Genomic DNA, 27,537 nt, shown 5'->3' with positions numbered 1-27,537 from the left:
ACCACTCACTGTAACAACCATTCACTGTAACAACCACTCCTAACTACCACTCATTCTAACAACCACTCACTGCAACTACTACTCACTCTAACTACCACTCACTCTAACTACCAATCACGCTAACTACCACTCACTCTAATTACCACTCACTCCAACAACCACTCTCTCTAACTACCACTCACTCTAACACCCACTCACTCTAACAACCACTCACTCTAACTACCACTCACTCTAACTATCACTCACGCTAACTACCACTCACTCTAATTACCACTCACTCTAACAACCACTCACTCTAACAACCACTCACTCTAACTACCACTCGTTGTAACAAGCAGAACCACCCCCAACCAGATAAATACTTCTTATGGTTGGTTTGCCATAATTAAGGTATAAGGAGATTACTGCGTAAGTAGTTAGCTGGTGGTGATTCACGCCTTGAGATAATTCCAAGATGATTTGAAATTTCACGCTCAAAGCTTTAATGAGATATTAATGTCGTCTCTCTCTCTCTCTCACTTTCCTTCTTAGCCCTCTCTCATAGAAATTAAGTCTTCTTTCCCATCTTCTTAGCCTCTATCTCTTTTTCCCATTGACAGAATCTCTTTATGTTGACAGAATCTCTCTCTATTATTGATCTTTCTTCTCTATATCTCTGTCTGTTGTTTATCTATTTATTTACTTATTCCTCCCTCTCCTTCTTCTCCTCCCTTATATCTCCCACTCCTCCAGCAGCACCTTCAGGAGACAACAAGTAACCCATTTCTCTCCCCCCTACAGACAGTGCGCGCGTGTGTGTGTGTCTCAACGGTGACCTGCATCATGGCCGCCTCCAGGATGGGATTGCTGCTCCTTCCATCCCTAGGTCATCTGCTGCCCCTGCTAGGTCAGTACCCAGCCCTGGTTTTAGTTTTAAGAGGAAGAAGAAATGAAGGTTTATTTTACTATTTTTTTAAACCTTCTTCTAAAGTTTAATTGCGTTTTTTTTCCGAGCTTGATGGTACAGCCTCTCTAAGCATCTCGGGGTCACGGGTTCGATTCCTGAACGGTTTTGGAAGACAGGGTTTACCTTGTTAGTGTATTTCTTAGATAGTGAAATACATCGATATAGATAATTCTGTTTATATACTAAATTTGCTTATGTACATCATTATAAACTTGTATATTTGTCCATATCATCAGCAGTACGGTAATTCAATTCATATATACATTTTATACATAAGTTTTATATATAGCAACGCCTGGTGAGAGAGAGAGAGAGAGAGAGAGAGAGAGAGAGAGAGAGAGAGAGAGAGAGAGCTCTTCCTTCCACCGAAAAGTTTGTATTATTCAGGGATTTTTTTTATAGCCCGGCAGAAGGTTTTCATTTTTGTCTTTAAAATCCTGGAAATCGCTCCCTCTTGAGAATGTTGCCAACACAAAGGTCGCGTTTTACACCAGAGTGATCACTTCATCCAGCGTTGAGTTTCATCTTTTCCACACCTTAGGGGCTCTCTCTCTCTCTTCATACACACAACCAATCATGCCCATCTTACTTTTAAAAGGAAGAGAAATTTTTCCACGTTTTAGTGTTCCAAGAAGGAAAAAAAAATCGCTTGGACACGTAAAAAGAATGAAAGAAAAATAAAAAGAAAACACACACACACACACACACACACACACACACACACACACACACACTCCAGGAATGACTCAAGAAATCCATGACAAAAGCAAAATTGAAAAAGTTAATCTCACTTCCATGTATCATTCAATCACCCTTCCTACGAGAGAGAGAGAGACAGAGAGAGAGAGAGAGAGAGAGAGAGAGAGACAGAGGGAAGAAAAGAGTGTGAGAAAGAGATATCTCACCTCCATATGCCATTCACTCTTCATTCTTGAGAGTGAAAGAGAGAAAGAAAGTGGAAGAAAAAAAGAAGGAAAGAGTGAAAAGAAGAGAAAAATATAGAACAAGAGAGATGAGAAGGGAAGAGAAAGAGCGAGAGAATAGGAGAACGGGAGAGAAAGAGAGAGGTAAACTAAAAAAAAAATAGAGAGAACGAGAGAAAGAACGAAAGAGAATATACATAGAAAGAACAAATTAGCTTCCAGACCTTCCTAAAAAAAATCATTAAGTATAAATAAAATAAACCATCTAACACGTCAAGTAATAAATAAAATAAACCAACAAAATAAATAAAATACACCGTGAAAAAAGTGACAGAATAAACTTTTAGTCTCTGGCATTGAGAGTGACCAAGGGTGTGAGACCTCCTTCACTGGCGTCCTGCAGGAGGCATAAACACCCATTATGACTCTCTCTCTTCACACATTGAAGCAACCTCCCGCCTCCTCCTCCTCCTCCAGAGATAAATCACGGCAGGTGTCCATACCATCTGTGGCCGCCATCACTCCACTTGTAAAATGTGTCCACTTGAAGAGGTTTGTTGACTCCCCACCTTGATAGTGGGGAGAGGGAGAGGGGGGTGGGTTGAGAGAGAGGGAGAGAGTGAGAGAGAGAAGGGGATGTTGAGAGAGAGAGAGAGAGCAACAAACAAATATACAGAAATACAGCAACAATAGAATCACTGGTCATGACAACTAAATAACATGACAACAAAAACAACAACAAAACATAAAAAATAACAACAACACAACTCAATCATAAAAATCAAATGTAAACAAGAAGAAGAATAAATGACAACTAAAGGAAAAATAATAATGAAAATGACACAGAACAAAGACAACAACAACAGCTAAAACATGAAGAAACACAAATAACAACAACATAATAACGTGAAAAACAACGACAATAACAAGCATTATACCTTGAAGAACAACGAACATTATACCATGAAGAACAACGAACATAATAACATGAACAACAACAAACATTATATTATGAAGAACAACGAACATAACATGAACAACGAACATTATAACATGAACAACAAACATTATAACATGAAGAACAACAAATAACATGAACAACAACAAATAACATGAAGAACAACAAACATTATATTATGAAGAAGAACAACAAGTCAGATAGTAAGTTTAATGACTTTGTTACCAGTATTTGATTACTTACTTGTAACTTGTTTTGTGTAGTTTGACTGCCTTGGGTGAGGGAAGGAGAGAGAAGGTTCTGGTGGGTGGGGAGAATGGTGGGGAGTTCAGGCGTGAGAGAGCGTGAGGGGGTGAGGAGCAATGAGATGATGGGAGAGAGGGGGTGGATACAAGAGAGAGAGAGAGAGAGAGAGAGAGAGAGAGGACGTGTAAGGGGTGGGAAGGAAAGGAGAAAGTAAAAGAAAGAGGGAGATGTAAAGGTGGAGGATGAGAGGATATCGATGAAAGGGGAGAGAGAGAGAGAGAGAGAGAGAGAGAGAGAGAGAGAAAGAGAGAGGAGAGAGGAGAAACCAGAACAAATGAGATACTGAACGATAAGATGATAAACTGAGAGACATAGAGAATAGGGAGAGATATAGGGAGTAACAAGGAGAGAGAGAGAGAGAGAAGGGAAGAGGAAGAACAAAGGAAGAACAAGTGGTGAGGGGAGGGAGGATAAGCGAAGGAGTGGAGAGGATGTTGAAAGAGGATAGAAAGAGGGGAATGGAAGGATGGAGAGGATTAACTTAAGAGGGGGATGAAAGGGATGGGTAGAGGAGGAGGGGAAGATGAGAGGAGGAGGAAGTAATAAGGAAGTTTCAAGAGGCAGATCTCTCAAAACACATAAGAACGTCGATAGTCAAAAAGAACAAGGGAAATGAAAACGAAAGGTAGGAATAGATAATAGAGAGATAATGGAAGGATGAAGAGAAACAGAGACAGATAGATAGATGAAGATAGATAAGTGGAAGAGGTAGAAGGATAGGTAGAAATGGAAGAAGATGAATAAGAACAACAATAACTTGCAGAGAATGGAATGAAACAGTAGAAGGAGAGAAAGAAAGAGAAAAGAATCACAGCTGTAATAATTATTGATAAAAAATCGGACGAAGGGGAAAAAATATAGAAAACGACCAAATTTTCTCAACCATTGTTTACATTTCCAACGCGCGCTTCTTTTACGACGGGTGGGCGGAGCTACGATAACAGGCTCACTCAATAACAACGCAGCTTAAGCACCTCGACGAATCAAAACAAACCTTATCAACAATAACATGAGATAACGAAAAATAAACACACACATACATACACACACATATATACACACACACATATTGGCCCAAAATACCATCACATTCCTGGTATAATATAATTTCCATAGACCAATATATTACAACACAGTACAGAAAGGAAAACAAAAAAAATTATTCCCGCTCTGAATAAAAAAGAAATTTCAAATATTTGTGGATGATCATTATTTTGGTTTTGGTAATAGGTGCATTCTCTCGGGAGCCTATGTAATTGTGGCTACTTGTAATTTATTGTCAATAGAGAGATTATCGCTGTCAGATTTTAACTATGTATTGCCACTCTCTGTCCTGCCGTGTTGGGTGATGTGGGGGTCAGTGTATAGTGGAGCTTTTTTCATTACTGTATATATCGTAATTTTTTGTGTCCCTGTGGTGTGGTGTATATTTTGTATAATGAGTGTAAAGTATTGTATTGGTTGGATGATTCTCTCTTCCTGTTGTGTGTATTTTGGTAAGGTATTGTGTTGGTTGGCTTTCATTTTGTCTTAAGGTGTGTGTAGGTGTGTGTAGGTGTGTGTGTGTGTGTGTGTGTGTGTGTGTGTGTGTCATCACTGGATCACTTGACACACTTCACTATCAATAATATTCATCTTAGTTCTGATGCGCAACTCTATGTTCACTTTCTTCCTGTTGTTGCTCGTACAATGGGAACAAAGTAAAACAAAACCCGTATCAGTGTTCTCCCCGTGAAGCCGTTTATATAAAGAGTGTGAATAAATCCTGTAATCCAGCCTCAGGTATGACTTAACACCAATTACTCGCAAACACTAACAAAAACCCTCCAAGACCCTTTACTCTACACTCACCTAGGTTGGGAAACACTAACGCTGGATATAATTCTTTAAGGTAACCATCTAAGTCATTTACAGTATATTTATAAAGTTTCAATTTTTTTTCTGAATAACATAATTTATATGTTTTTAATAACGGCATCCATCTTTGACTGCCTGTGGTGACGTCACATCTATAGAAAAAATTCCATCTGCCTCATGACTCAACAACATGAGCACAGTATTCACACTGGTCTCTGTAGTCAGGAGATATTTTGTGTGGTAACGCTTCGAGGTCAGGGGTTGCTCTCAGCAGAATAAAATCGTCTAGCATTAGCCAGAATAAAATACCTAAGTGCCCCGCGGCCCTCTAAAGGGTGAAGTGAAAAAATTAAAGGTCAAGATGACAACTTTCAAAAAGTCACAACCCGTGCGAGTTTCCTCCTTGCTGGAGTGCAGCTAGTTATTCTGTACATCCGTAAAAACAGAGCATTTAATACTCTGACACTATACAGTATATCTGTCTGTCTGTCTGTCTGTTAATGTTTGCGTTCCAGACTGATGAATTCGATTACTGCACAGGTCTGTGTGAATTCGAAGCATTCGCCCAGTGAAGGGGAGGGAGGGGGGATTTTGTTGGGTAGGTGTTTTTCTGTGGACGCGGGGGGAGGGTACATTCATGCACAAAATGCATTCCCTTAACCAGCCACAATGTGACTCTGAAACACCTGAGGTACGAATAACGAAACAGCAGAAGGAAGTGCCTTTTGGATCGACAGATGTCGCACCGTAGAGTGTATGAGGTGGGGGTGAAGGGGTGGTGAATGACAACAAAATCCTCATATGCTGAAGTCATTTAGGAATTTGATAGCGAAGGTTCACAATATTATAAATTTTGAGAGTTTCTTCGCTATCATCGTAAATACTTGGGCAGGAAAAAAATAGCTACTAGATAATTGTAGAGGCAAAAATAGTATAGTTAATAGTAGAATGATTACTAGTAGGTGCAATCCATACACCACGGGTGTTAGAGTACCGCTATACAAGTACTGATGATAATATACTGCATGTAATACTTTACAAATCATAATAATTGAACAGGCTGCTGACTAAACCTTCCTCTGCCGCTATGTTTCTTCCTCCTCTGCCTTTCTATGTATTTGTGCAGCTTAAAAGACGTGTTATTAAATCGGTTGCTCATATGATCGGTACTGTGATGCATCTTGTAGTATGACCCGCCCTCCACCCGTGTCTGCCCGGCCCTGAGCGACCAGTTCGGGGTTCACACCTCAGGGAGAGAGAGGATTGGCAATGCTAAGTGGTAAACGCGGAAGTGGAGCTAACTGTACATTAACAAGATATGGTGTTAGAGTGTGTGTCGGTCAGAACTTATGGGCTGAAAGAGTGTGTGTGTCAGTGGTTATATAGACAGCGTGGGTCAGATTGGGTGGTCATGGAGACAGTGTGGGTCTGACTGGGTGGTCGTAGAGAGTGTGGGGCAGAATGGGTGGTCTTAGAGAGTGTGGGTTAGTATAGGTGGTCTTAGAGAGTGTGTGCGTCAGTATGGGTGGTCCTGTGGTTATATAGACAGCGTGGGTCAGATTGGGTGGTCATGGAGACAGTGTGGGTCTGACTGGGTGGTCTTAGAGAGTGTGGGTTAGTATAGGTGGTCTTAGAGAGTGTGTGGGTCAGTATGGGTGGTCTTAGAGTCTCTAGGGGTCATTGCAGGTTGTGTTAGAGAGAGTGTGGGTCAGGACGAATGATCTTGGCAGGTCACTCAATTGCTCCAGATAATTTTCAACCACTAAAAGTCCAAATGATTCGCCATCTTCAAGTTCCAATACTCCTGATGGCCACGATCAATAACATCAGTAACAAATCACAGCCAGAGATCTTGTTATTGCACTCGTCATCTGTCTCTACAAAGAAAACATAGTTGGCAAATATTTCCATGTTTTAAGATACACTGACTATCCATCATCCAGGGATTGTGACCACTCAGAAATGTTACACTTGATTGATCCCGAGACACTGATTAAAAAAAAAAGGGAATAAAAACTATCCTATAGATTCTACTTATGCACAGGTGTGTAATTAAGTGCAAATCACCTGAACAACAACAACCTCCCCTGAAATGCTCACCTGAAGACGCACTACACCTGCTTAGCCGATTTACATCTCCCTGACTTCTCCTGGGCAGTAAAATCTATTAAGTGACGGTTGACCTCAGTACTTACGTGTTCATCCACCGTCAACGCCATGGGGGTGACTGAGCAAAAAACATGAAACGCTACTGACAGGTCACTTGATACATGATAACTCTCAGGATCATGTCACGTCTTTATGTAATATTAAGCTTGATCTACGCAAAATATTCGGTTCCCAACTGGTATAGTTTTTTAGAGTATAGGAATTATTTAGTGTGTGTGTGTGTGTGTAAGTAAACTAGAGTAACTGTGCTGGTAGATGTAATTAGTTTGTGTAATTAATATATATTTTTATTACACCGAAATTACTTTCTTTTTTTTTCTTCCCGTAAATTTGTTGAAGTTTATGAAATATGTGATAATATTGTTGTTGTTTGTTTGTTTGTTTTTTAAATGGAGAGATGTTATTCATTTATTTATTTAAGAATAATAAATTGTATGACCAACTTACGTCACTGTGATAATAAAATATAATACACACATATGGGACACTCAGACCCAACACACACACGTACGCACATTCTATCTATCTGGCTGTCTGTCCGTCCGTCCGTCCGTCTCTGTCCGTCTGTCTGTCTGTCTTTCTTCGTTGTTGAGTTCTAAAGGGCTCCAGAGGCCAGTATGGGTTCGGCTTGGTCACCCGCAGATGTTGCATGTGTGGTGGGTTACATCTAGTGCGGGAGGGGCGGGGGCAGCTACGTCTGTCTGCCTGCGGATGTAGTCGATCAGTTTCAAAGGGTTTTACACTCAAGCGGTTCACACACTCACACACACACACTCACACACACACACACACACACACACAGATACACTTTTTAACCAAACCATCAGGTGTTCAGATTAAACTCTAACAAATAATTAACCATTATGATATTATTAATGTATGACAAAGAGCAAACAAACAAAAACATCAAGAAAAACATAAAATATTTTGCTAATCACACAAGCGGGAGTTTTATTACATTATTCATATAACATTTTGTCTGACCATGTAAGGTTTTTGCTCTGGATAAACAAAAAAAATATTAATTGAATAAAAACATTTTATTTGTGCAGGAAATGGGGATAGAATTTTTTAACATGTGGGATAAATAAATGAATTTGGATTATTAGAAATATTCATTGTTTTTTCATATATATATATATTTTTTTTAATGTAATATGTAAGTTTTGTGGATAGATGTGTGTGAAATGTTATCATGGTATTTGGTGTTTGATAATGATTGATAAATACAGGTAAAGATAGGTTAAGTACAGTTGAAGTTATTTATCGTTAATTAAGATCACCTGAGGATTAGTACCTTCACAGTTTATTTGACCTTAAGATTAGTCGCCTTAATCTAACCTAATCTACTGTAACCTAACCTAACCTAACCTTACCTAACCTCCCACGTGTCCTATTAACCTCTCTCTCCTCTACACATATGTATCCAATTTTTCCTTTAATTTCTCTTTGTTTTTTTATTATTGTTCTGTTCCTCCCGTCTCCCTCATTCCCTTGTTGTTTTATTGTCTTTCTATTCTTTCCATTGCGTGTTATCACTTCCCCTCCTCCTTTTCCCCCTCTTATTATTTCTCCTCCTCTTCCCCTCCTCCTCTTCCTACTACCCCCCCTCCTATTTTTCCTCCTCCTCCTCCTCTTCCCCTTCCTACTGTGCCTCCTCCTCCTCCTCCTTCTACTATTCCTACTCCACCTCCTCCCTCTCCTTCTCTTCCTCCTCCTCCTCCTCCACGAAGAATGTGTCCCAACTAATTGCAGGTTCTTCTCGTGGTCACTGTTGCTCTCACCCGCTGGGCCCTCAGAACACACTCAGCTTGTCCTCCTGCCATTATTTCATTACATTTTTCCTCATCTCTAAAGCTTCAGTCCGAACGATTCTTGCTTTTTACTCACGATTTTAGCGATTTGTCGATTCAACTGGCGATTATGGCGATTTATCGATTCAATTGGCGATTATGGCGATTTATCGATTCAATTGGCGATTATGGCGATTTATAGCTTTAACTGGCGATTATTGTGATTTATAGTTTTTGGAGGCGATTATAGCGATTTATAGCTTCAACTAGCGATTTATAGCTTCAAGTGGCGATTATAGCGATTTATAGCTTCAACTAGAGATTTATAGCTTCAAGTGGCGATTACAGCGATTTATACCTTTTGAAGATTAAGATAACTGCCTTTATCACCTTCATTTTCTTTGCTTATCCACTTCTGCTTTAGCGATTTTCTTTTTTTTATGTAAATGTATTCTTGATTATCCCAGTCTTCCATTTTCTCTCTACTTTATCATTCTCTCTCTCTTCCTCTTGATCAGGTTGCCAACTACAGCTAAACCCTGACATGTGTTCAGGTCGCCAAATATTGCTCCACCTTGACATGTGTTCAGGTCGCCAAATATTGCTCCACCTTGACACCTGTCTTAGTCTTTACAACACCATATACTGTTCCTTAAATCATCTTTATCGATACTTCATGTCTATCTCGTTAAACTTTGCGATGCTGTTATTTTGTTCGTCATTTGGAGAACGTTCATCATCCCTGGTACTCATTCTTCCCAGCCTATTATCATTCATTGGTTATTCACATTAAATTTTGTTTTGTTTTGCCGTCTTTTTATGTGAAGGCAGCTGTACTATTAATTTCTGATTTTATTACTATTTACGAGTTGTATAATGGTCTAGAATATCACTCTTTTTATTAGATACAGTCTTTTATTTTACGTGGGGAGGGATCTTTTTTTTTCTATTCTGTACCTCACTTTATTAATTCCGGGTGTTGGAGGCGAGTTTGACATCTTTTATCAGTTGGGATAAAGTGTTTGTCCCTTAGGTCAGTTTTACATGGAGATCAACCTCATAAAACTTGCTCTATTGTAAAAATTTCCCACTTGAGGTCATACTCTGATACAGCGATTCCCTTCTGGCGATCAAGGGAATGGTAAAGAGATTCCGATTTTTTTTTTTTTTTCTCACCAGAATTATAGATTTCAGGTCATGTAACAGTATTAAATCAGGGTTAATTTGCATGGATTTCAGGCATTATTCAGGATATTATATTGACTGTATCCTTGTGTTTTCGTTTTTTATATTTTTTTTTACATTTTCAGATCATGGAAAGACTTAAGTAACGATGGTTTGAGAATGTGTGTGTGTGTGTGTGTGTGTGTGTGTGTGTGGTGTTAAGGAACGGAGTGTTATGTTAACTAGATTATGTGGCATCTTTTGTAGACTAACAGATTAACCACCCCAAATGGTACCTGGGATACGGGGAGAGGGTTAGGTTAGGTTAAGTTAATTTGGGAAAGAAATTTTACGAAATCTTCCATGGTATGAATTTGAGGTTACGTTAGATTAGGTTAGGTTAGGTTAGGTTAGGTTAGGTTAGGTTAGGTTAGGTTAGGTTAGGTTAGGTTAGGAAAATTTAAACCAACGAGAATAAATATAAGAGAGAAAATGCCTACCAGAATATTGCAGGGTGTTGGTAGGCTGTGTGTCCGGTCGGGTGCATGAGACAATTTCGTGGGGAAAATAAAGTGCAGTTTAAGCTGTTTAGATTCTCCTCACGGCCGCCGCAGCCTCTATATTTGGGTCAGCTTAAAAGGGGACATTAAAACAAGTGGTGCCTTTACTGTCGTCTTGGAAATGGATAGATGGATGGATGGATAGATGGATGGATGGATGGATGGATGGATGGATGGATGGATGGATGGATAGATAGATAGATAGATAGATAGATAGATAGATAGATAGATGGATGGATGGATGGATAGATAGATGAATAGATGGATGGATAGATGGATAGATAGATGGATGGATGTATAGATAGATAGATAGATATATAGATAACATAATACGTCTTCTCAACCTAACCTAACCTTTCTTCTCCCTTCTCCTTACTGATGGTGTCAGCGAGAAGAAGAGAGAGATGAGAGGGACGTGGGGTGAAATTGAATAGGGAGGGAGGAAGAGAGGGGGGAGGAAAAGGGGGAAAAGAAAGGGAGGTAGGAGGAAGAACAGAAGGTATATGGAAGGGATGACGATTCTACTACTACTACTACTACTACTACTACTACTACTACTACTACTACTACTACTACTACGACTGATAATAATAATAATAGTGATGAAAATGGTGATCATATAATAAAGTAAATATAGTTATTCTTTTGGCTGTACATCATAACTCTGTTAGGTCGAGGCCAACATCACATACATACTCTCCCCGTAGTTGCCGCTGGTCATCTGCCTTTATCTCTTCTTCCCAATAATAATAACAATAGTAATGACAAAAATAATTCCTGGTGAAATAGTGTGAGCCAGAAGCAGGTCAGCCCCCACACCGGTGAGCCAGAGATAGGCGGAGGAAACTCACATCACTGCCGGAAAGAGACACTCAAAAAAGAGGGAAATAATTGCGCTCTCATCGATGACTTCAGCGAAGTGAATAATATACTCAGGAAAAAACTCATCTCAATGACGAAATTGGTCTTTATGAAACTGGAACTCACTTTGACCTCATTTTGAGGGTGGGTGCATTGACGAGGTCGGCTTGACGTCAGGAATGAATGCAATTCCCGCCACTCGAGTGGACGTCGGGCGTGTGCAGCCTAGCGTGAAATACTGCAATATAACCTCGCCTGCCTTGTACCTCCAGTTTTAATTGTTTCTCACCTGCTGATGTTGCAATCCATAGCTCTTGCAGAGTGAGTTTTGTATTTTGCATAAATTGGGAAAAAAAGAACTTTGCTACACCTACTGATCCGTCTGGGCGGAAGTGACGTCACAAGTGTCAACAAACTTGCTAACGCGGGGCAGTGTTGGGGTGATGAGCGTCTCTAGGCTAAGTCTTCCTCACTGGTTACTGTTGATGCTGCAGCCTGTAGCGTTCACCAACGAGAGTTTGTATTTTCCATAAAGTTTGAAAGATGAAAAAGGAAACGTCGGTGTAGCTAGAGGCACTGTGTGTGTTTTGGTGGGTCAGAAGATGACGTGAGAAATGTCAACAACTGTAGTCGAGCTTTGTATTGTGGGAAGGGAGGACATGTTCTCTCTCTCTCTCTCTCTCTCTCTCTCTCTCTCTCTCTCTCTCTCTCTCTCTCTCTCTCTATTATACTATATATATATACTGTAAAGGTAGGCATACTCGCCTAGCAAACAAGTGGTCCCGAGTTCGATCCCTGGGTAGGATGAAAGTATCGGCAGGTTTCTTTACGCCATTTGCCTCTGTCTACGAGTACTCAACAGTTATCTGTAACTTGGATGTTAATCTACTTGTTGATCGTGTACCGTGGATAATGGTTAGCCAGTGCAGTTGGCGAGGTGTCCGGTCTTCTTGGGTTATTCCTTGACACTGGGCCTTTGGGTAGTTGTGTTGCGACAGCTTCTACGCAAATTCACGCTTAGGTGGGTCTAGGGCAACAGCCTCGAACACGAGGGCAACCTATTATTATTAACGAGCTTATTCCCCTTCCATTCCTCCCACAATACAATGAACAAATACATTTGTCAACATTAGTGACGTCACCCTCGGATCCACCAGAACACCATATTTGCAGTTATACTGACATATCGCATCATATTAATTCAGCGCTATTGGCTATTTTCTCGTATATATATATATATATATATATATATATATATATATATATATATATATATATATATATATATATATATATATATATATATATATATTTGTAACCCTCCCGTGTATCCGAAATTTGATAAATTATGAATCAGTGACTCAGACGGTAGGTGAACACAGTGCTGGGCCGTATGAAATTAATAGCACGATAAAATCAGTAATGGCTCCGGGCCAGTCATTACCAAATATATTTGATAATTAATTTAATGCAGATTCTTCGCCTGGCCTCTCACTACTACGCTCGTGTTGAATGAAAAAGATTTTGTCAGTGACGTGTGTTCTTGACAGTCTAATAACCAGTAATTGGTTCACTGAAGAATCCCAGCCATATTAATTACTTGGAATTTAATGGATGTGAACCACTGTGAAATATTTTGTATTATATGAGGGAAAGTGTTCCTCTCCGGGTAGAACCTGACGCGTGTTGTATACTAAGTGAACTGTACAGGATGACAGACGCAGTGTGAATATAATTCTTAGGATATTAGTAAGAATGTAACACACGTTTATTGAAAAAAACTATAAAATAACTTCAGAACATAACAAAATTTTCAGTGAAGTGTAGCAACAGTTATTTAGTAATATATAATACTCTGATTCCCAGTTCAATATAAAATGTAGGTTATATATAATTTCTGTTTCTTAATTACCAGCACCTTTAGGAAAATTACTAAAGTATATTTTTGTACATATTTATTTATTTTTTGGGTGGGGGTGTTGAATTAAAGTAAATGCTGTAGGTAGAAAATCATTCCTTCTCTGAGTCATGGGGGCCAGAGACTTCTCTTAACTAACTGTCAACGCCAACATACAGTATATAGTTCACTTGTTTCGTACCTGTCAATATAGTTCACCTGACAAACCCTATATCTGCTATGGGTTGTGGAGTTAAAGGTCAAAGGTCACAATCTTGACCCCAAAAAGTGGCAGCAGCCGGCATGAGATAGCACCTGGCTCGAGTGAGGTCTCGTTACATTATGATGAGCGAAAGGAAAAAGTGACATCGCCTCAAAAAATCTTAAAATATTTTATCAATTTGATATAAAATTTGTAAATTGAAATGTTGATATTTCATTTAGATATTTAAAAATTCTAAAACAATTTTAACACTAATAATATAACTGATAGTGTGAGAGAACATGAACAAATATTTTCATAGCGTAAATTAATTCGTATACGTACAGGTAATACAAATACGACAATGCCGGCCAAATGAAATTGAGTTTTATGGTCGGAAAAATATATTTAAAAGAGATGGAATATTGGTGTAGAGCCACAATTTTGTTGTTATTATATCAAGTAAATAAGAGTCAAGTTAACTGTCGAACACAGGTAGGAACAACAATGTAAGCTTAATTAATATACAGGTAAGAAGAGGGAGAGAATTAATGTATTATTATATGCAAATTCATAATTGCATACACAGAAACACACACACACGCCCACACCTGCACCCACACACATTATATATATATATATATATATATATATATATATATATATATATATATATATATATATATATATATATATATATATATATATATATATATATATATATATATATATATATAATATATATATATATATATATATATATATATATATATATATATATATATATATATATATATATTTCATGAATCCACAATGAAAACGTGGATAAGATAAATCTTGATAAAATCACACAGGGGAAAGGGAAACAATGGAGCACCTTAGCTTTCGTCTTTATGCAAGTAAATCACTGTAGGTGCGCGTGATCCAAGTATATGCTGATAACCACAGCGGGAATCGAACCCTCACCTCACGCTGTGGGGCTCAGGACTACTATCAGTAATCCACTCGGTGCTAAAGAAATGGTCTATTAGATTTTGCGTCAAATATTCATTCCCTTTGAAAGCAACCTGGAATCTCCTGGTCCTTCCTTCACCGGGTGGCTCCTTGGTAAAGATCGAGAGCTCCGCAAGTCAACTGTTCGATTCCCATTGGTGGAGTTTAGTATGTAAGATGGATGTGCAGGTGATTATGCACATAGTTCCTGTTATATTCACACAAAACTTCATAAAACTATAAAAAATTAACAAAAGAACAGAATTTACGAGCGAGATATAATTTAAATTCCCTAAATTAGTCACGAAAATCAACCAGGTCCTTCAACCACTATCCCCTACAGCCCACTCCCTTACCCTCACCCCCTAACCCCACCTTCAACCCTTGCCCTTCACCTCCCTTCACCCCCTCCCTTCACCCCTCCTCCACCCCACCCTTCACCCCCCTCCTTCACCCCACCCCTTCACCCCACCCCTTCACCCACCCCTTCACCCCACCCCCTTCCCCTACTCCCTTCACCCCTCCTTCACCCCACCCCTTCACCCCACCCCCTTCACCCTACTCCTTCACCCACCTCCTCCACCCCACCCCTTCCCCCTACCTTCACCCCCACCCCCTTCACCCCACCCCTTCACCCCACCCCTTCACCCCACCCCTTCACCCCCCTTCCCCCTTCACCCCACCCCTTCACCCCACCCCCTTCACCCCCCTTCACCCCACCCCTTCACCCACCCCTTCACCCCACCCTTCACCCCACCTCCTTCACACCCCACCTCCTTCACCCCACCTCCTTCACCCCACCTTCTTCACCCCCCCAGCACATCACAGACCAGGAGGATGGCAGCCTCTCACCACCCGAGTCTTTTTCTTTTCATTATTCCTAAATGAAAGTTGTTGGTGCTTACCCTAGTGAGGATCTATGGTGTTGGTGTCTAATGTTACCCAATGGGATGACCTGGGATAACATGGGATGACCTGGGATAACATGGGGTGATTTGGGATCATTATGGGATGACCTGGGATAACATGGGATGATTTGGGATAACATGGGATGATTTGGAATAACATGGGATGACCTGGGACAACATGGGTGACCTGGGATAACATGGGATGATTGGGATAACATGGGATGATTTGGGATAACATAGATTTATAACATGGGGTAATTTGGGATAACATGGGATGATTTGGGATAACATGGGATGACCTGGGATAACATGGGATGGGACCAAATGAGATTGTATGGGGATGTTTAATGAACTTAGATTAAATATGAATGTGTAGGATATCTAATAATATGTCTCTTCTCTCTCTCTCTCTCTCTCTCTCTCTCTCTCTCTCTCTCAATTCTAGACCTAGCCTGAGTGAGAGGGGGAAGGATCCTAGGTGAGAGAGTGAGGTAGTAAATGAGAGAGAGAGAGAAAAGAAAGAAGAGAGAACCAGGGTGAGAGGGTGAGGGAATGTAGGTGAGAGGGAATGTAGGTGAGAGGGGCAGGGAGAGTGAAGGGGCGATGTGAAGATGGATAATTGGACATTTACTGAGAGCCCATCGAGGGAGAGGGTGGAAATGTAGGTTGATTCGAGGGGAGTTATGAGGGGAGAAAGGGGAGTTATGAGGTGGGGAGAGAGGGAGTTAGGAGGGGGAGAGGGGAGTTAAGGAGGGAGAGGAGGGGAGTTGTGAGTGGGAGAGAGGGGAGTTATGAAGGGGAGAGAGGGAGTATGAAGGAGAGAGGGGAGTAGGTGCGGAGAGGGGAGTTATGGGTGCGAGAGTGGTGAAGGAGGGGGAGAGGGAGTAGTGAGGGGAGAGGGAGTTATGAGGGGAAGAGAGGGAGCAGGAGGAGGGTAGTTATGAGAGGGTAATGAGGGGAGAGAGGAGTTATGAGGGGGAGAGGGAAGTTAAGGAGGGGAGAGGGGAGTTATGAGGGGGAGGGTAGTTATGAGGGGGAGAGGGGAGTTCTGAGGGGAGAGAGGATATGAGTGGGGAGAGAGGGAGTTAAGGAGGGGAGAGGGAGTAGGAGGGGAGAGAGGAGATGTGAGTGGGGGAGAGAGGGGAGTTATGAGGGGAGAAGGAGTATGAGGGGAGAAGGGAGTTATGAGGGGAGGGAGTTATGAGGGGGAGAGGTGAGTTATGAGGGGAGGAAGGTTAGGGGAGAGGGGGGTGGCTCTTCTTCTGTCCAACTGTGAGATAGGGTGGAATCAAAGGCATTTGTCTTATTAACTCTCCTTCTTAGTTGACAATCTTCTTCTTTCGCCGCAATGTTGCTTCACTCTCTCTCTTTACAGGTAACTTTAACGGGCAATGTTCGGTGGATTTGCATCCTGTGCAAAGGGTCGTGGCCGTAACACTGTCTTGCCCGCGGTGCTCACCCGTTTGTGTGTGGATGTCGCACACTAGAATAACCCACTATACAGGTAGAGCATCTTCTTTCCTCACACAGCCAAACTGTGGAATGCTCTGCCTTCTGTGTTTCCATATCGTATTGTGTAGATTAATATAATCTCTTTCTCTTCTATTTTTAATTTCTTTTTACTCTTTTTCTTCGGCCCCCAGGCCCCGTTGCGGGTCAATGACCTGTACCCTGGTGGGCTATTACCCGTAAAAAAAGTATTGAAGGACTGTCACAGAACACTTGAAGGTTGAATTTTCAGGTGTGTAGATTTTTTTATTATTATTGATTTCCTAGTTTGTAAAATGTTCTTAGCAGTTATTAAGAACACATATTGGAAGGTAATGTTTTTGTTATTCTTTATTATGATATATCGGTGATTCACAATAAGACCTTGAATACTTAAATTATTTTTTCTTCGTCCAAAATGCTGCTTATTCGTCCTAGTTTTTCGTCTTTCGCAATTCTGGTAATCACGTAATGTAGACTTAGGTTAAGTTAGGTTAGGTTATATGTATTTAAAAGCTACATGGATGGACTGAGAGTGCCCCAGGGAACGAACCAGCGACCTTTAGGACAAGAAGCGAGCACTGCATCTACTCGTCCACCGCGTCCCTGTTATTGGAATGTAAGTGAAACAGCGGGAGGCGAGGTTGTCTGTATACCATAGCTTAATTAAGAGTGTCAAGGGAGGAAAGGAGAGAGGAGGGGAAGAGTACACAGGCGATGCTAACTGCTCGTACTGGCGATGTCTTTATGGCAGGGCGTAATGGCGTAGATTGATGGGTAGGAGGAAACTCTTTGAACTGTAGATAAGGTGACAGATAGTTAAGAGGGAGGTGGAGGAGGGAGACGGGAGGGAGATAGAGAGATGAGGAGAGAGGGGGTGAGACGGGAGGGGTGATGAAAGAGGAATGGAGACGGGAGGGAGATAAAAGGGAGAAGGAGGAGAGATGAAGAAGGAAAATAAGAGATAGAAATAGGGATACTAGAGAGAGATAGAATGATGAAGAAGAGAAACGTGAAGGAGATGAATAGGAGAAGCCAAAAAGGTAATTACATCGGATAGACTATAATGCACAATCCAGATTCTCACACGAGTTGTCTCCCTGTAGGTAATGACATGAGAACACGCTGGACTAGATCACTTAAGCTACGCCATCCACGAGAAATGTCAACTAAAGTGCTAACAACCCTACATTATTGCGTGTGTGTGTGTGTGTGTGTGTGTGTGTGTGTGTGTGCGCGCGCGCATTAAACACTAACAAGGACGGAACAAACAAAATCTTTCATTACCCTCCAGCAGTACAAGTTAATTACAACAACAAACTCTATAACAAACTTTTTTTTTTACACGAGTTAACATAATTATAACGATGACTAAATATTTGTCTCACTGGCTACCCCCCCAACACTACTATCCCCACTAACACCACCACTACTACTACCACCACCATTACCACTACTACTACCACCATCACCACTACCAGCATCATCACCACTACTACCACCATCCTCCGCCAACACCAACTACTATCACCACCATCATCGTCATCGCTACTCCCATTACCACCTCTTACTATTACTATCATCACCACTACTACCACCATTACCACCACCATTACAACCACTATACCACCACACTGTACCAGCTTCTACCACAATAACGACTGTATCAAAAGTTTATCATGTGGACCTTGTCACATGTTAATCAAACCGACTAAATTGGGTGTAAATCCACACACCCGTCCTCGAGTTATTTTGGGGACACACACACACACACACACACACACACACACACACACACACACAGTTCGTAGCTTAGTGGTAATGGCACGAATTGATCTGATGGAGGTTGGTCAGTATACATAGTGAATGTATACTGCATATATGTATAAATATTCCATGTATTGTTGTTCTTTATAACAGTTTTATGGTTGTGTCTTGGGGTTCGTGGTGTCTATATGTATTCTGTGTTTGTCTGTAATATGTTTGTTTGTTTGTTTGTTTGTTTGTTTGTTTTGCTGTGTGATATCTGGGTGTAATGATTTGTATTGTTTATAGGTACAAGTGTATGTGTGTTTGTTTGAGTGTTTTAGCTGTTTGTGTTAATGGTTGACTGTCACTACTGGAGAGAGAGAGAGAGAGAGAGAGTATTATCACCATTTCAGTGTTGCCAATGCCTAAGGTTCATCCGTGACTGACACATCATAATGAGTAAATAAAGACTAAAAAAAAAAATCTTAAAATGAGGGTAATATTATGATAACTGGCGACTCAACGTTCATCAACAGGTGGGTCGTGATGAGTTACATATAATCACAAAAAAAAAACGTAAATTTACAACATTTAATTTGCAGATTTTATATTCATCTGACACCCAAAAAATGACTACGATTTTAATGTTAAGTTTATAAAGGTAATTGCTACATGATGATCATAATTTCTCTACATTATCACTAAAAATTATGTCAAACGATTAATTAACTCAAGTAGGATATAATTAATATTAATAATTTAGAATTATAAGTATGTATGGAAAGATTTATTTCACTGTATAAATGTAATAGAAATTTATATTTATTGCATATTAAAAAAAAAAAAATCTGACTGTTGGACAAGAAGTTTAATGCAAAATTAGTTTACTGGAGTTGGATCGAAAAATTCTTGGAGTTCCGGAGAAAATAGCAAAGACATATTTTTGTGCGTTCTCAGTACAAGTTTGGGAAGCGGAGTATCATTACTAAGTTTTAATGATGAGAAGCCAAGTTGACAAGGTTTACCTTCACTTATGGCCAAGATAAACTTTTAATTAAGACCAACCTAGCCTAGCCTAGCTTAGCCTAGCCTAGCCTAGCCTAGCCTAGCCTAGCCTAGCCTAGCCTAGCCACTACCAACAGGAAGGTGAGATGACCAATTAACATTGTGTATTGAGGCCTGAATTTTCTCACCTGCCTCACACCACTGTCACCTGTCACACTACCTCACACCCTACTAACACCTGCCTCACACCTGTCTCACACCTGTCACACCTACCTCACACCTACCTAACACCTGCCTCACACCTGCCTCACACCTACCTAACACCTGCCTCACACCTACCTCACACCTACCTAACACATGATGACCTTGTTACCTGATCTACTGAATTTAACCTCAAATATGACAAATAAAAAAATGGTTCCTCGAGATATTTATGATTGAAACAGTTGTAGAATTTCCTTAGTGCACTTGACAACAACATTACTGTATAACTTATGAGTCTTAGACCAAAGGAACATTAAAAAAAACAAAAAAAAACAAAAAAACAATGTTCTTACACTCCACTACTGCCAGATCTGATGGTTTATCTACGGCTTGTGGTAAAGTTTTTCACTGTCGCAAAACACCACATAAATGTACCGAAACCCTGAAATAGTGTAGTGTTATTGTGGCTAGTGTCTTATTGTACTGATGGTGGGAATGTTGTGGTGGGAATGGTGGTTGCTGATGTGGTGGTGTTAATGTAGGAATAGTGGTGGTGATCGTTGTATAGGCTGAGGTGATAATGGTGGTAGCTGAGGTAATGATGGTTGTTGTGGCTGAAGTGGTGATGATTGATTGTGGTTGATGTAGTAACTCGTGATAGTAGAAATAATGTTATTGGTTGAGGTAGTAGGAGTAGTGATGGTTGTGGTTGATCTAGTAGTGGTGGTGGGAATTGTGGTTGAAGTAGCATGGGTGGTGATTGAGGAGATAGTGGTGATAGTTGTGGTTGTGGTGGTAGTGGTAGTTGGTGGGTGATAATATTCTTGTCATATTGCGAAGAACTATCTCATCTTCTCTCTCTCTCTCTCTCTCTCTCTCTCTCTCTCTCTCTCTCTCTCTCTCTCTCTCTCGCTCTCTCCCAGCTCGAACCACCTCATTCACTCCCTTCCTCTTTCTTTCTCTCCCTCCTTTTGTCTCTCTCTCTCCCTTCTTTCCTCTCCCAGCCTGAACCACCTCATTCTCTACCCTCCCTTCCTCTCTACCCTCCCTCCCTGAACCGCCACGGACAAAACCCTCTGATAATTGGAAATCTCAGAAATGCGTCTCTCCTCATCCCTTTTTATAGTTTCAATTTCAGGGCTCATTAAGGTCTGGGATACACTCCATGTCCAAGTAGGAGAATCAGATCCAATCCTGCCATTAAAAAAGAGAGAGAAAGAGAGAGTTGAGGGGGGCGGGGTGGTGGGAGGGGGGATGGATTCAATTCTCAATTACAGATGCGATTTTGTTTCTCTTAATTCGGTTTCTAGCGTTTATGAATCTCAAGTTTCGACATTCCTATAAGAACGGTTGTTAATTCCTTCAATAGAACTCTAAATTAGTAGTGCCTTATACGATGCGCTTTTGTCAGTGATGTGATGTTTTGTTATTGTGAACAGGGTTTCTGTCGTTTATTGGATGTTGTGGAGTTTATAGATAGTTGGAGAATCTGTTGATGAAAGACTCCTAACTTGGTATTAGCTAACCCTGTCGCTACACACACACACACACACACACCAGCATCATAACCATCCCCAAAATACACTGGACGTCAAACCCTCCTCTCATTCATTCACACTTTTGCTTCCTGTATGTTCCTTCCCTTCATTCCTAGCGTGTCCTTCACCCCCTCCTTCCACCCCTTCATGGTCTTCCCCCTGTCCCTCCTACTCCCTCTCTCCTCCTACCCCCTCTCCCTCCTGCCCCCTCTCTCCCTCCTACCCCCTACCCTCCTACCCCCTCTCTCCCTCCTACCCCCTCTCCCCTCCTACCCCCTCTCCCTCCCTGCCCCCCTCTCCCTCCTACCCCCCTCTCCTCCTACCCCCTCTCCCTCCCCTACCCCCCCCCTCTCCCTCCTATCATTATATAATATTTTCTGTTTTTACAAATTTCACTTCCCCATTCTCTCAGTGTCCGGAGCCCACCTGGGTAGCTCCCTGGTCTGCTCTCAGCCTAATACTTTCACTTATACATCTTCTTTATGCATTCAGCCCCTTGTTCACCTGTATACGTGTGTGTGTGCATGTGTGTGTCATGTAATATGTGAGAGAGAGAGAGAGAGAGTATGTATGAGTGTCTGTTAATGTTATTCCTACCAGCCAGGTGAGTTAATACGGCTCTATAAACACAAGGTTGTCCAGGTGAAGTCAGACAACACACCTGGACAACCTCACCTGTGTTGTGTTCACGGTTTCACCACACTCCTCCCTGTAACACAAACAATAGACAGACAGACAGACAGACAAACAATTCATATATCCCTCACCTCCCCCCCCCAAAAAAAAATGCATGCTCTAAAATCCACCCTGAGTAATGATTCAACTACTTAATAGGCATCTTTAAAGTAACAAGCAGATATTATTCACTGGAAAATTATTATGGGTAAAAATCCTCTCACTAAATTAGCCAGACAGCGGCCGGGAAGTGGACTCGTTCTCCTAAGACGAACATTTATTAAAGATAATCCTGAGAGATGAAGCTCCTGCCCTGGCGTGTGAGGAGCTGTAAGATAAAGGTAAAATATGATCGACTTATTGATTGGCAACCTTTTTTTTTTTGCTTGTGGGGTGGGAGGGGTAGAGAGGGTGGGGAGGTGGAGGTAGAAAGAGGGGTGGAAGGCATTAGAGCCAGGGAATGAGGAGGGTTTGGTGGTAGGAAGGGGTGAGGGATAGTTGGGGAAGTAGAGAGGGGGTGAGGGAGGTGGGGGAGTAAGAGGTGAGGAGGGTGGGGTGAGAGGGGGTGAGGGAGGGTGAGAACTAGAGGGTGAGGGGTGGGGGGGTTAGAGAGGGGTGGGGGGGTGAGGGGATGGTTGGGGAGGTGGGGGGTGAGGGAGGTGGGGGGGAGGTGGGGAGGGGGTGTGAGGGTAGGGTTCAGGGGGGTACAGAGATGAGGGTGGGGTGGGGGGTGAGGTGGGGGTGAGAGGTGAGGTGGGGGCAGAGGGGGTGAGGTGAGGAGAGGGTGGGGGGTGGGTGGGTAGGGTATGGGAGATATATGGAGACATTCTTGGAGATACAAAGAGATCAAGAAGGTAACAATTTATATCAGTCAAGTAAAATTGAAGAGGAGTATATTTACCTGAATAGTCACGTGTGATTACCGTATTTTTAATGGTAATTATTTTAAGGTGAATGAAAAAAAAGTTAAAGATATAAATTGATTAATGTTGACTATAGTTAAGTGTTCCTGTGAGGTTAGGGAACAGTAATTACTTCTCGTGTGTGTGTGTGTGTGTGTGTGTGTGTGTATATATGTATGTATGTATGTATGTATGTAGTGTGAACCTGTCGTATATGGTTCAAAAGGGTTCAATCTCCTTAGAAGTCATTGAACACCACTTAAGACTTCACATTGTTCAAGCACACAGTATGATGTGTTAGACTCATAAGGTATTGTAAGAAATCATTTGTTAACTGTTATGTGACCTGGGATGAGGCACTTGATGAACACACATTTGTACTGAGAACAAACTTTTATATCTCGATTAAATATTTTTAGTTTGATTTATTATTATTATTATTATTATTATTATTATTATTATTATTATTATTATTATTATTATTGTTGTTGTTGCTGTTGTTGTTGTTGTTGTTACTACTACTACTACTACTACTATTATTATTAATATTTTTTACTATTATTATTTTTATTATTATTATTATTATTATTATTATTATTATTCATCTTTTTTTTTGAAGGGGGCATTTTATCACTAGTTTCTTACCAATTACTATTTCAATACCTAGTAAAAAATAAAAACAATTTAGTGAATATAATTTGGTAAGAGGAAGTTGTTGGAGACGAGGACGAATTCACCTGAGGGTCACTTAAATTGGGTTCAGGTGTACCGGAGCCTCTGCGGCCTTACCTGCATCATCCCTACTGTATTATTATAAAACAGTTGTATTATATTGTATTTTGTGCTCATATCTACCCCCTGTTGTCTTGTTCGTGTTATTTTCTTTGATTTTGTTGTTGTTTTTTTTAGTTTAATTTAGTTTGACATTTATTTGTTTCTTGTTGTTTGTTTTAGGGGAATTTCAGTATTTTCTGCTCTCTCTCTCTCTCTCTCTCTCTCTCTCTCTCTCTCTCTCTCTCTCCCTCCTCTTAATCGCTTTAATCACTTTCTTTCTTCCCTCCATTCATTCCTTATTTTCTGTCTATTCTCATTATGTCCTTCATTCCTTTATTTCTCTTCCTATCTCCTCTCTTTCTTGTCCCTTCTTCCTTCTTTCCTTTCTGTTTATCTTATCCTCTTGTCTTTTCTATCTTCCATACGTCTTTTTAGCTCTCTTTCTCTCTCTCCTTTATTCCTCTCCTCTCCCACTGTTTTTTGTTCCTTAAGTTCTTCTCCTTTCTCGTCGTCGTCTTGCTGTTCCACTATCTCTTCCTCTTCCTCCTCCTCTTCCTCTCACTCTTCTCATCTTGTCTCCCTTCTTCCTGTTTTTATTCCGTCTGTCAGGTTTTCTCCCCTTTCTTCCTCCTTCCCTTTTCTTTCCTCCTTCACCTCCTGTTTCTTATTTTCTCCTTTTTCCTTTAGTTTTCTTCTTCCTCCAACTCTTATCCCCTTTCCTTTGTTCTCCTCCTTCGTCATTCAATTTTCCTTCCGTCTCGTCCTCGAGCCCTCCTTCCCACTGCTCTCTCTTCCTTCCTTCCTTCCTCCTCGTCTCATCTTAATGGCCAAATTCCTCCCTCTCTTCCTCTTCCTCCTCCACTACTACCTCACTCCCCCTCCCTACCTCCTCCCCCTCCTCTTCCTTCTAGCCCCTCCCCACCCCTCCCCTCCCACTTCCTCCCCCACTCCATCTCCCGTCCTGCCCCCACCTTGCCCCAGCTGTCAGTGGCAGAGTGGGCCAGCCTCAAATCGGCCCACCACACTACCACAATACCACACCTCCCCTCTGGGCTGCCCACCTCCCACACCACCTGCCACTACCCACACCCCTCACACTACACACCCCTCACTTTCTACACCTCCCTACCACACCCCTCCCCTACCACACCCCTCCCTACACCTCCCCACTACCACACCCCTCCTCTCCCCCCTCACACACACCTCCCCTCCCCACATCCCTCTGCATCCCTCACCTCTACACCCCTCACTACCACCCCTCCCTACCTCCCCCTCCCACCACATCTCTCTCACTACCACCTCCCCCACCACACCCCTCACACTACCACACCCCTCACACTACCACACCCCCACCAGCACATCTCCCACACCTATCTGATTGAATTTATCACTTATGTTAATTTGAAGAAGCTAATTTAACATTTAATTTTCTTCACTTGATAAACAATTCATCTTAGTCAAATATCTTAAATCACTAATCCGTACTTACTTATTTATTTATTTATTTATTTATTTATTTATTTATTTATTTATTCGATTATTATTTATTTTCGTTAACTCTTTAGTGGAATTTGTTAAGAAAATTTTTAATATATTTTCTTTGTGTTTTTGGTTAATGATTTTGAAGAAATAACTAAATAAATTAAAAATAGATGGACTGAGCCTTAAACCTTTGAGTACGATGATAAACTTTTGAGTACGTTGATATACCACTTAAGTACGATGACATACCCTTTGAGTACAATAACATCGTACTCATTGGAATAAACCATTACAATCAAAGAGTCGAGGGATTAAATCATCGTACTCAAGAAGTTATGATTATACGAGTACTTTTAAAGGGTTAAATCATCATTATCAAAGAGTGTAGGGATGTAGTACTCAGTTGGTTTATGTATTGTACTCACGGTTTTAAGTTTAACTGTGTTTTATATCTTCACTATCGGGTGAATAAACTAGACAAGGTGGGAATTATGGCTTCAGTACTCTGGTGAAAATTAAGTTCGTTTTTCATGTTAAGTTATTCATGAAATGTTCTGGTAATAAGGTAGGTTCTGTTTCCTTAATGAGTCAGTGTGTGTGTGTGTGTGTGTGTGTGTGTGTGTGTGTGTGTGTGTGTGTGTGTGTGTGTGTGTGTGTGTGTGTTAGGACTATACAACACTGAAAAATACTATACCTTTAACTCATCAAGAAGGAAATATTCATGATCTTTAATCCTCAAGGTCAAAGGTCAGAGGTCAAGGACATAACCTGACGGTGAATAGTTCGGTGTGTGGTGTATTACTCGTCTGGCTGTTAAGATATTGCGGTGAGACGTGACGGACTTGTATATCAACACATAAGGCGGCCTCACGTTCGGCATTCATGACCACATGTCCAAGGGGGCGTCCTGGGCCATGTGTATATATTCTCTGGTGGCCACGTCTCTCTCTCTCTCTCTCTCTCTCTCTCTCTCTCTCTCTCTCTCTCTCTCTCTCTCTCTCTCTCTCTCTCTCTCTCTCTCTCTCTCTCTCTCTCTCTCTCTCTCTATCTCTCTCTCTCTCTCTCTCTCTCTCTCTCTCTCTCTCTCTCTCTCTCTCTCTCTCTCTCTCTCTCTCTCTCTCTCTCTCTCTCTCTCTAATCTCAAGACGCAAGGCACGAATGAGTGAGTGGGAGGACAGGAGAGAGAGGTAAGGTGTGAGAGGGACAGAAAGGTCAGTGGAGGGAGAGGTAATGTGTGAGAGGGATGGAGAGAGGTGGAGAGGTCAGCGGATGGAGAGAGTTAGTACAGTCATCTGTTTTGAATCCGTGTCAGTTCGTGGCGAATCCGCAGAAATCCGTAAAAAAGAAATCCGTCTGTAATCCATAAATACCTGGGAGAATTTGCTTAAATTATAAGAAGAAAAAACATTTAAAATCCATAAAATCTGTTTAAATATACGAAAATCCTCTTGAGAGTATTGAAGTGTAAAAGGCAGAGAGGTTTTTTACTTATGTGTTCACGTCAAAGGGAAAGTTGAGAAAGTTTGAATTCAGGTTCAGTTTGTGTTGTGGTTGGATCAAGTACAGTGTAATGTGTCTGTAAATTTACCTTGAGATTTGGTTCATTAATTTTTCCGGGTTGTTGTTGTTGTTGCTGTTGTTTACCGTTGACAACAGAAAGGTACTATAAGTGAGATTTCCATTTGATCGTTAATAGAGCTCTGATAATCTTTAACTATATTTTATCTGATTGAAAAAAAAGGCGATTTGGTAGGTTAGGTTAAGTTTGGTTAAGTTTGGTTAGGTTAGGTTAATTTCAATAAATAGCAACTGTACAGGACTGGTAGTGAACATATCTTATTTTACAATATAGTAATTCACATACTTGATTAAAATTCATAATAATAATAAGAAAGTTTCCCATTTTCTTCAGACGTATAAAATATCACAAGTTAAATTTTTTATCGTTTGAGCATACAAAAAAAATCCCCAGTGCTTTATTTATTCCTGGAACACAAAATACAAAATAAAAATCATTTCTCCTCTGCGCTTCACTTGGTATTCAACACTCCCCATAAAAAATAGACACCACTTCTTTATAAACAAACATTTCAGGCCACATAAAATTCCCCCGTCACTTGGTCTGAAATATGAGAGAGAGAGAGAGAGAGAGGAATGTGTGGTGAACAGTGCCACACACTATA

General features: G+C 40.9%; 1 protein-coding gene across 1 annotated transcript in view; it reads left to right on the top strand.

Moving 5' to 3' along the window:
- Window positions 1-27,537, top strand: part of LOC121856423 (Down syndrome cell adhesion molecule-like protein Dscam2) — a gene marked incomplete at its 3' end in the record, with an annotated part of 359,709 nt that overhangs the window by 74,890 nt on the left and 257,282 nt on the right. Inside the window, exon 3 of the mRNA XM_042352021.1 lies at window positions 781-886. Coding sequence (XP_042207955.1) covers window positions 823-886 — 64 coding nt within the window. The remainder of the gene's footprint in view (window positions 1-780; window positions 887-27,537) is intronic.

The sequence above is a fragment of the Homarus americanus genome, unplaced genomic scaffold (genome assembly GCF_018991925.1).
Source record: "Homarus americanus isolate GMGI-L3 unplaced genomic scaffold, GMGI_Hamer_2.0 scaffold10853, whole genome shotgun sequence".
NCBI classification, from domain to species: Eukaryota; Metazoa; Arthropoda; class Malacostraca; order Decapoda; family Nephropidae; genus Homarus; species Homarus americanus.
This window is presented reverse-complemented; position numbering and strand designations above follow the sequence as displayed.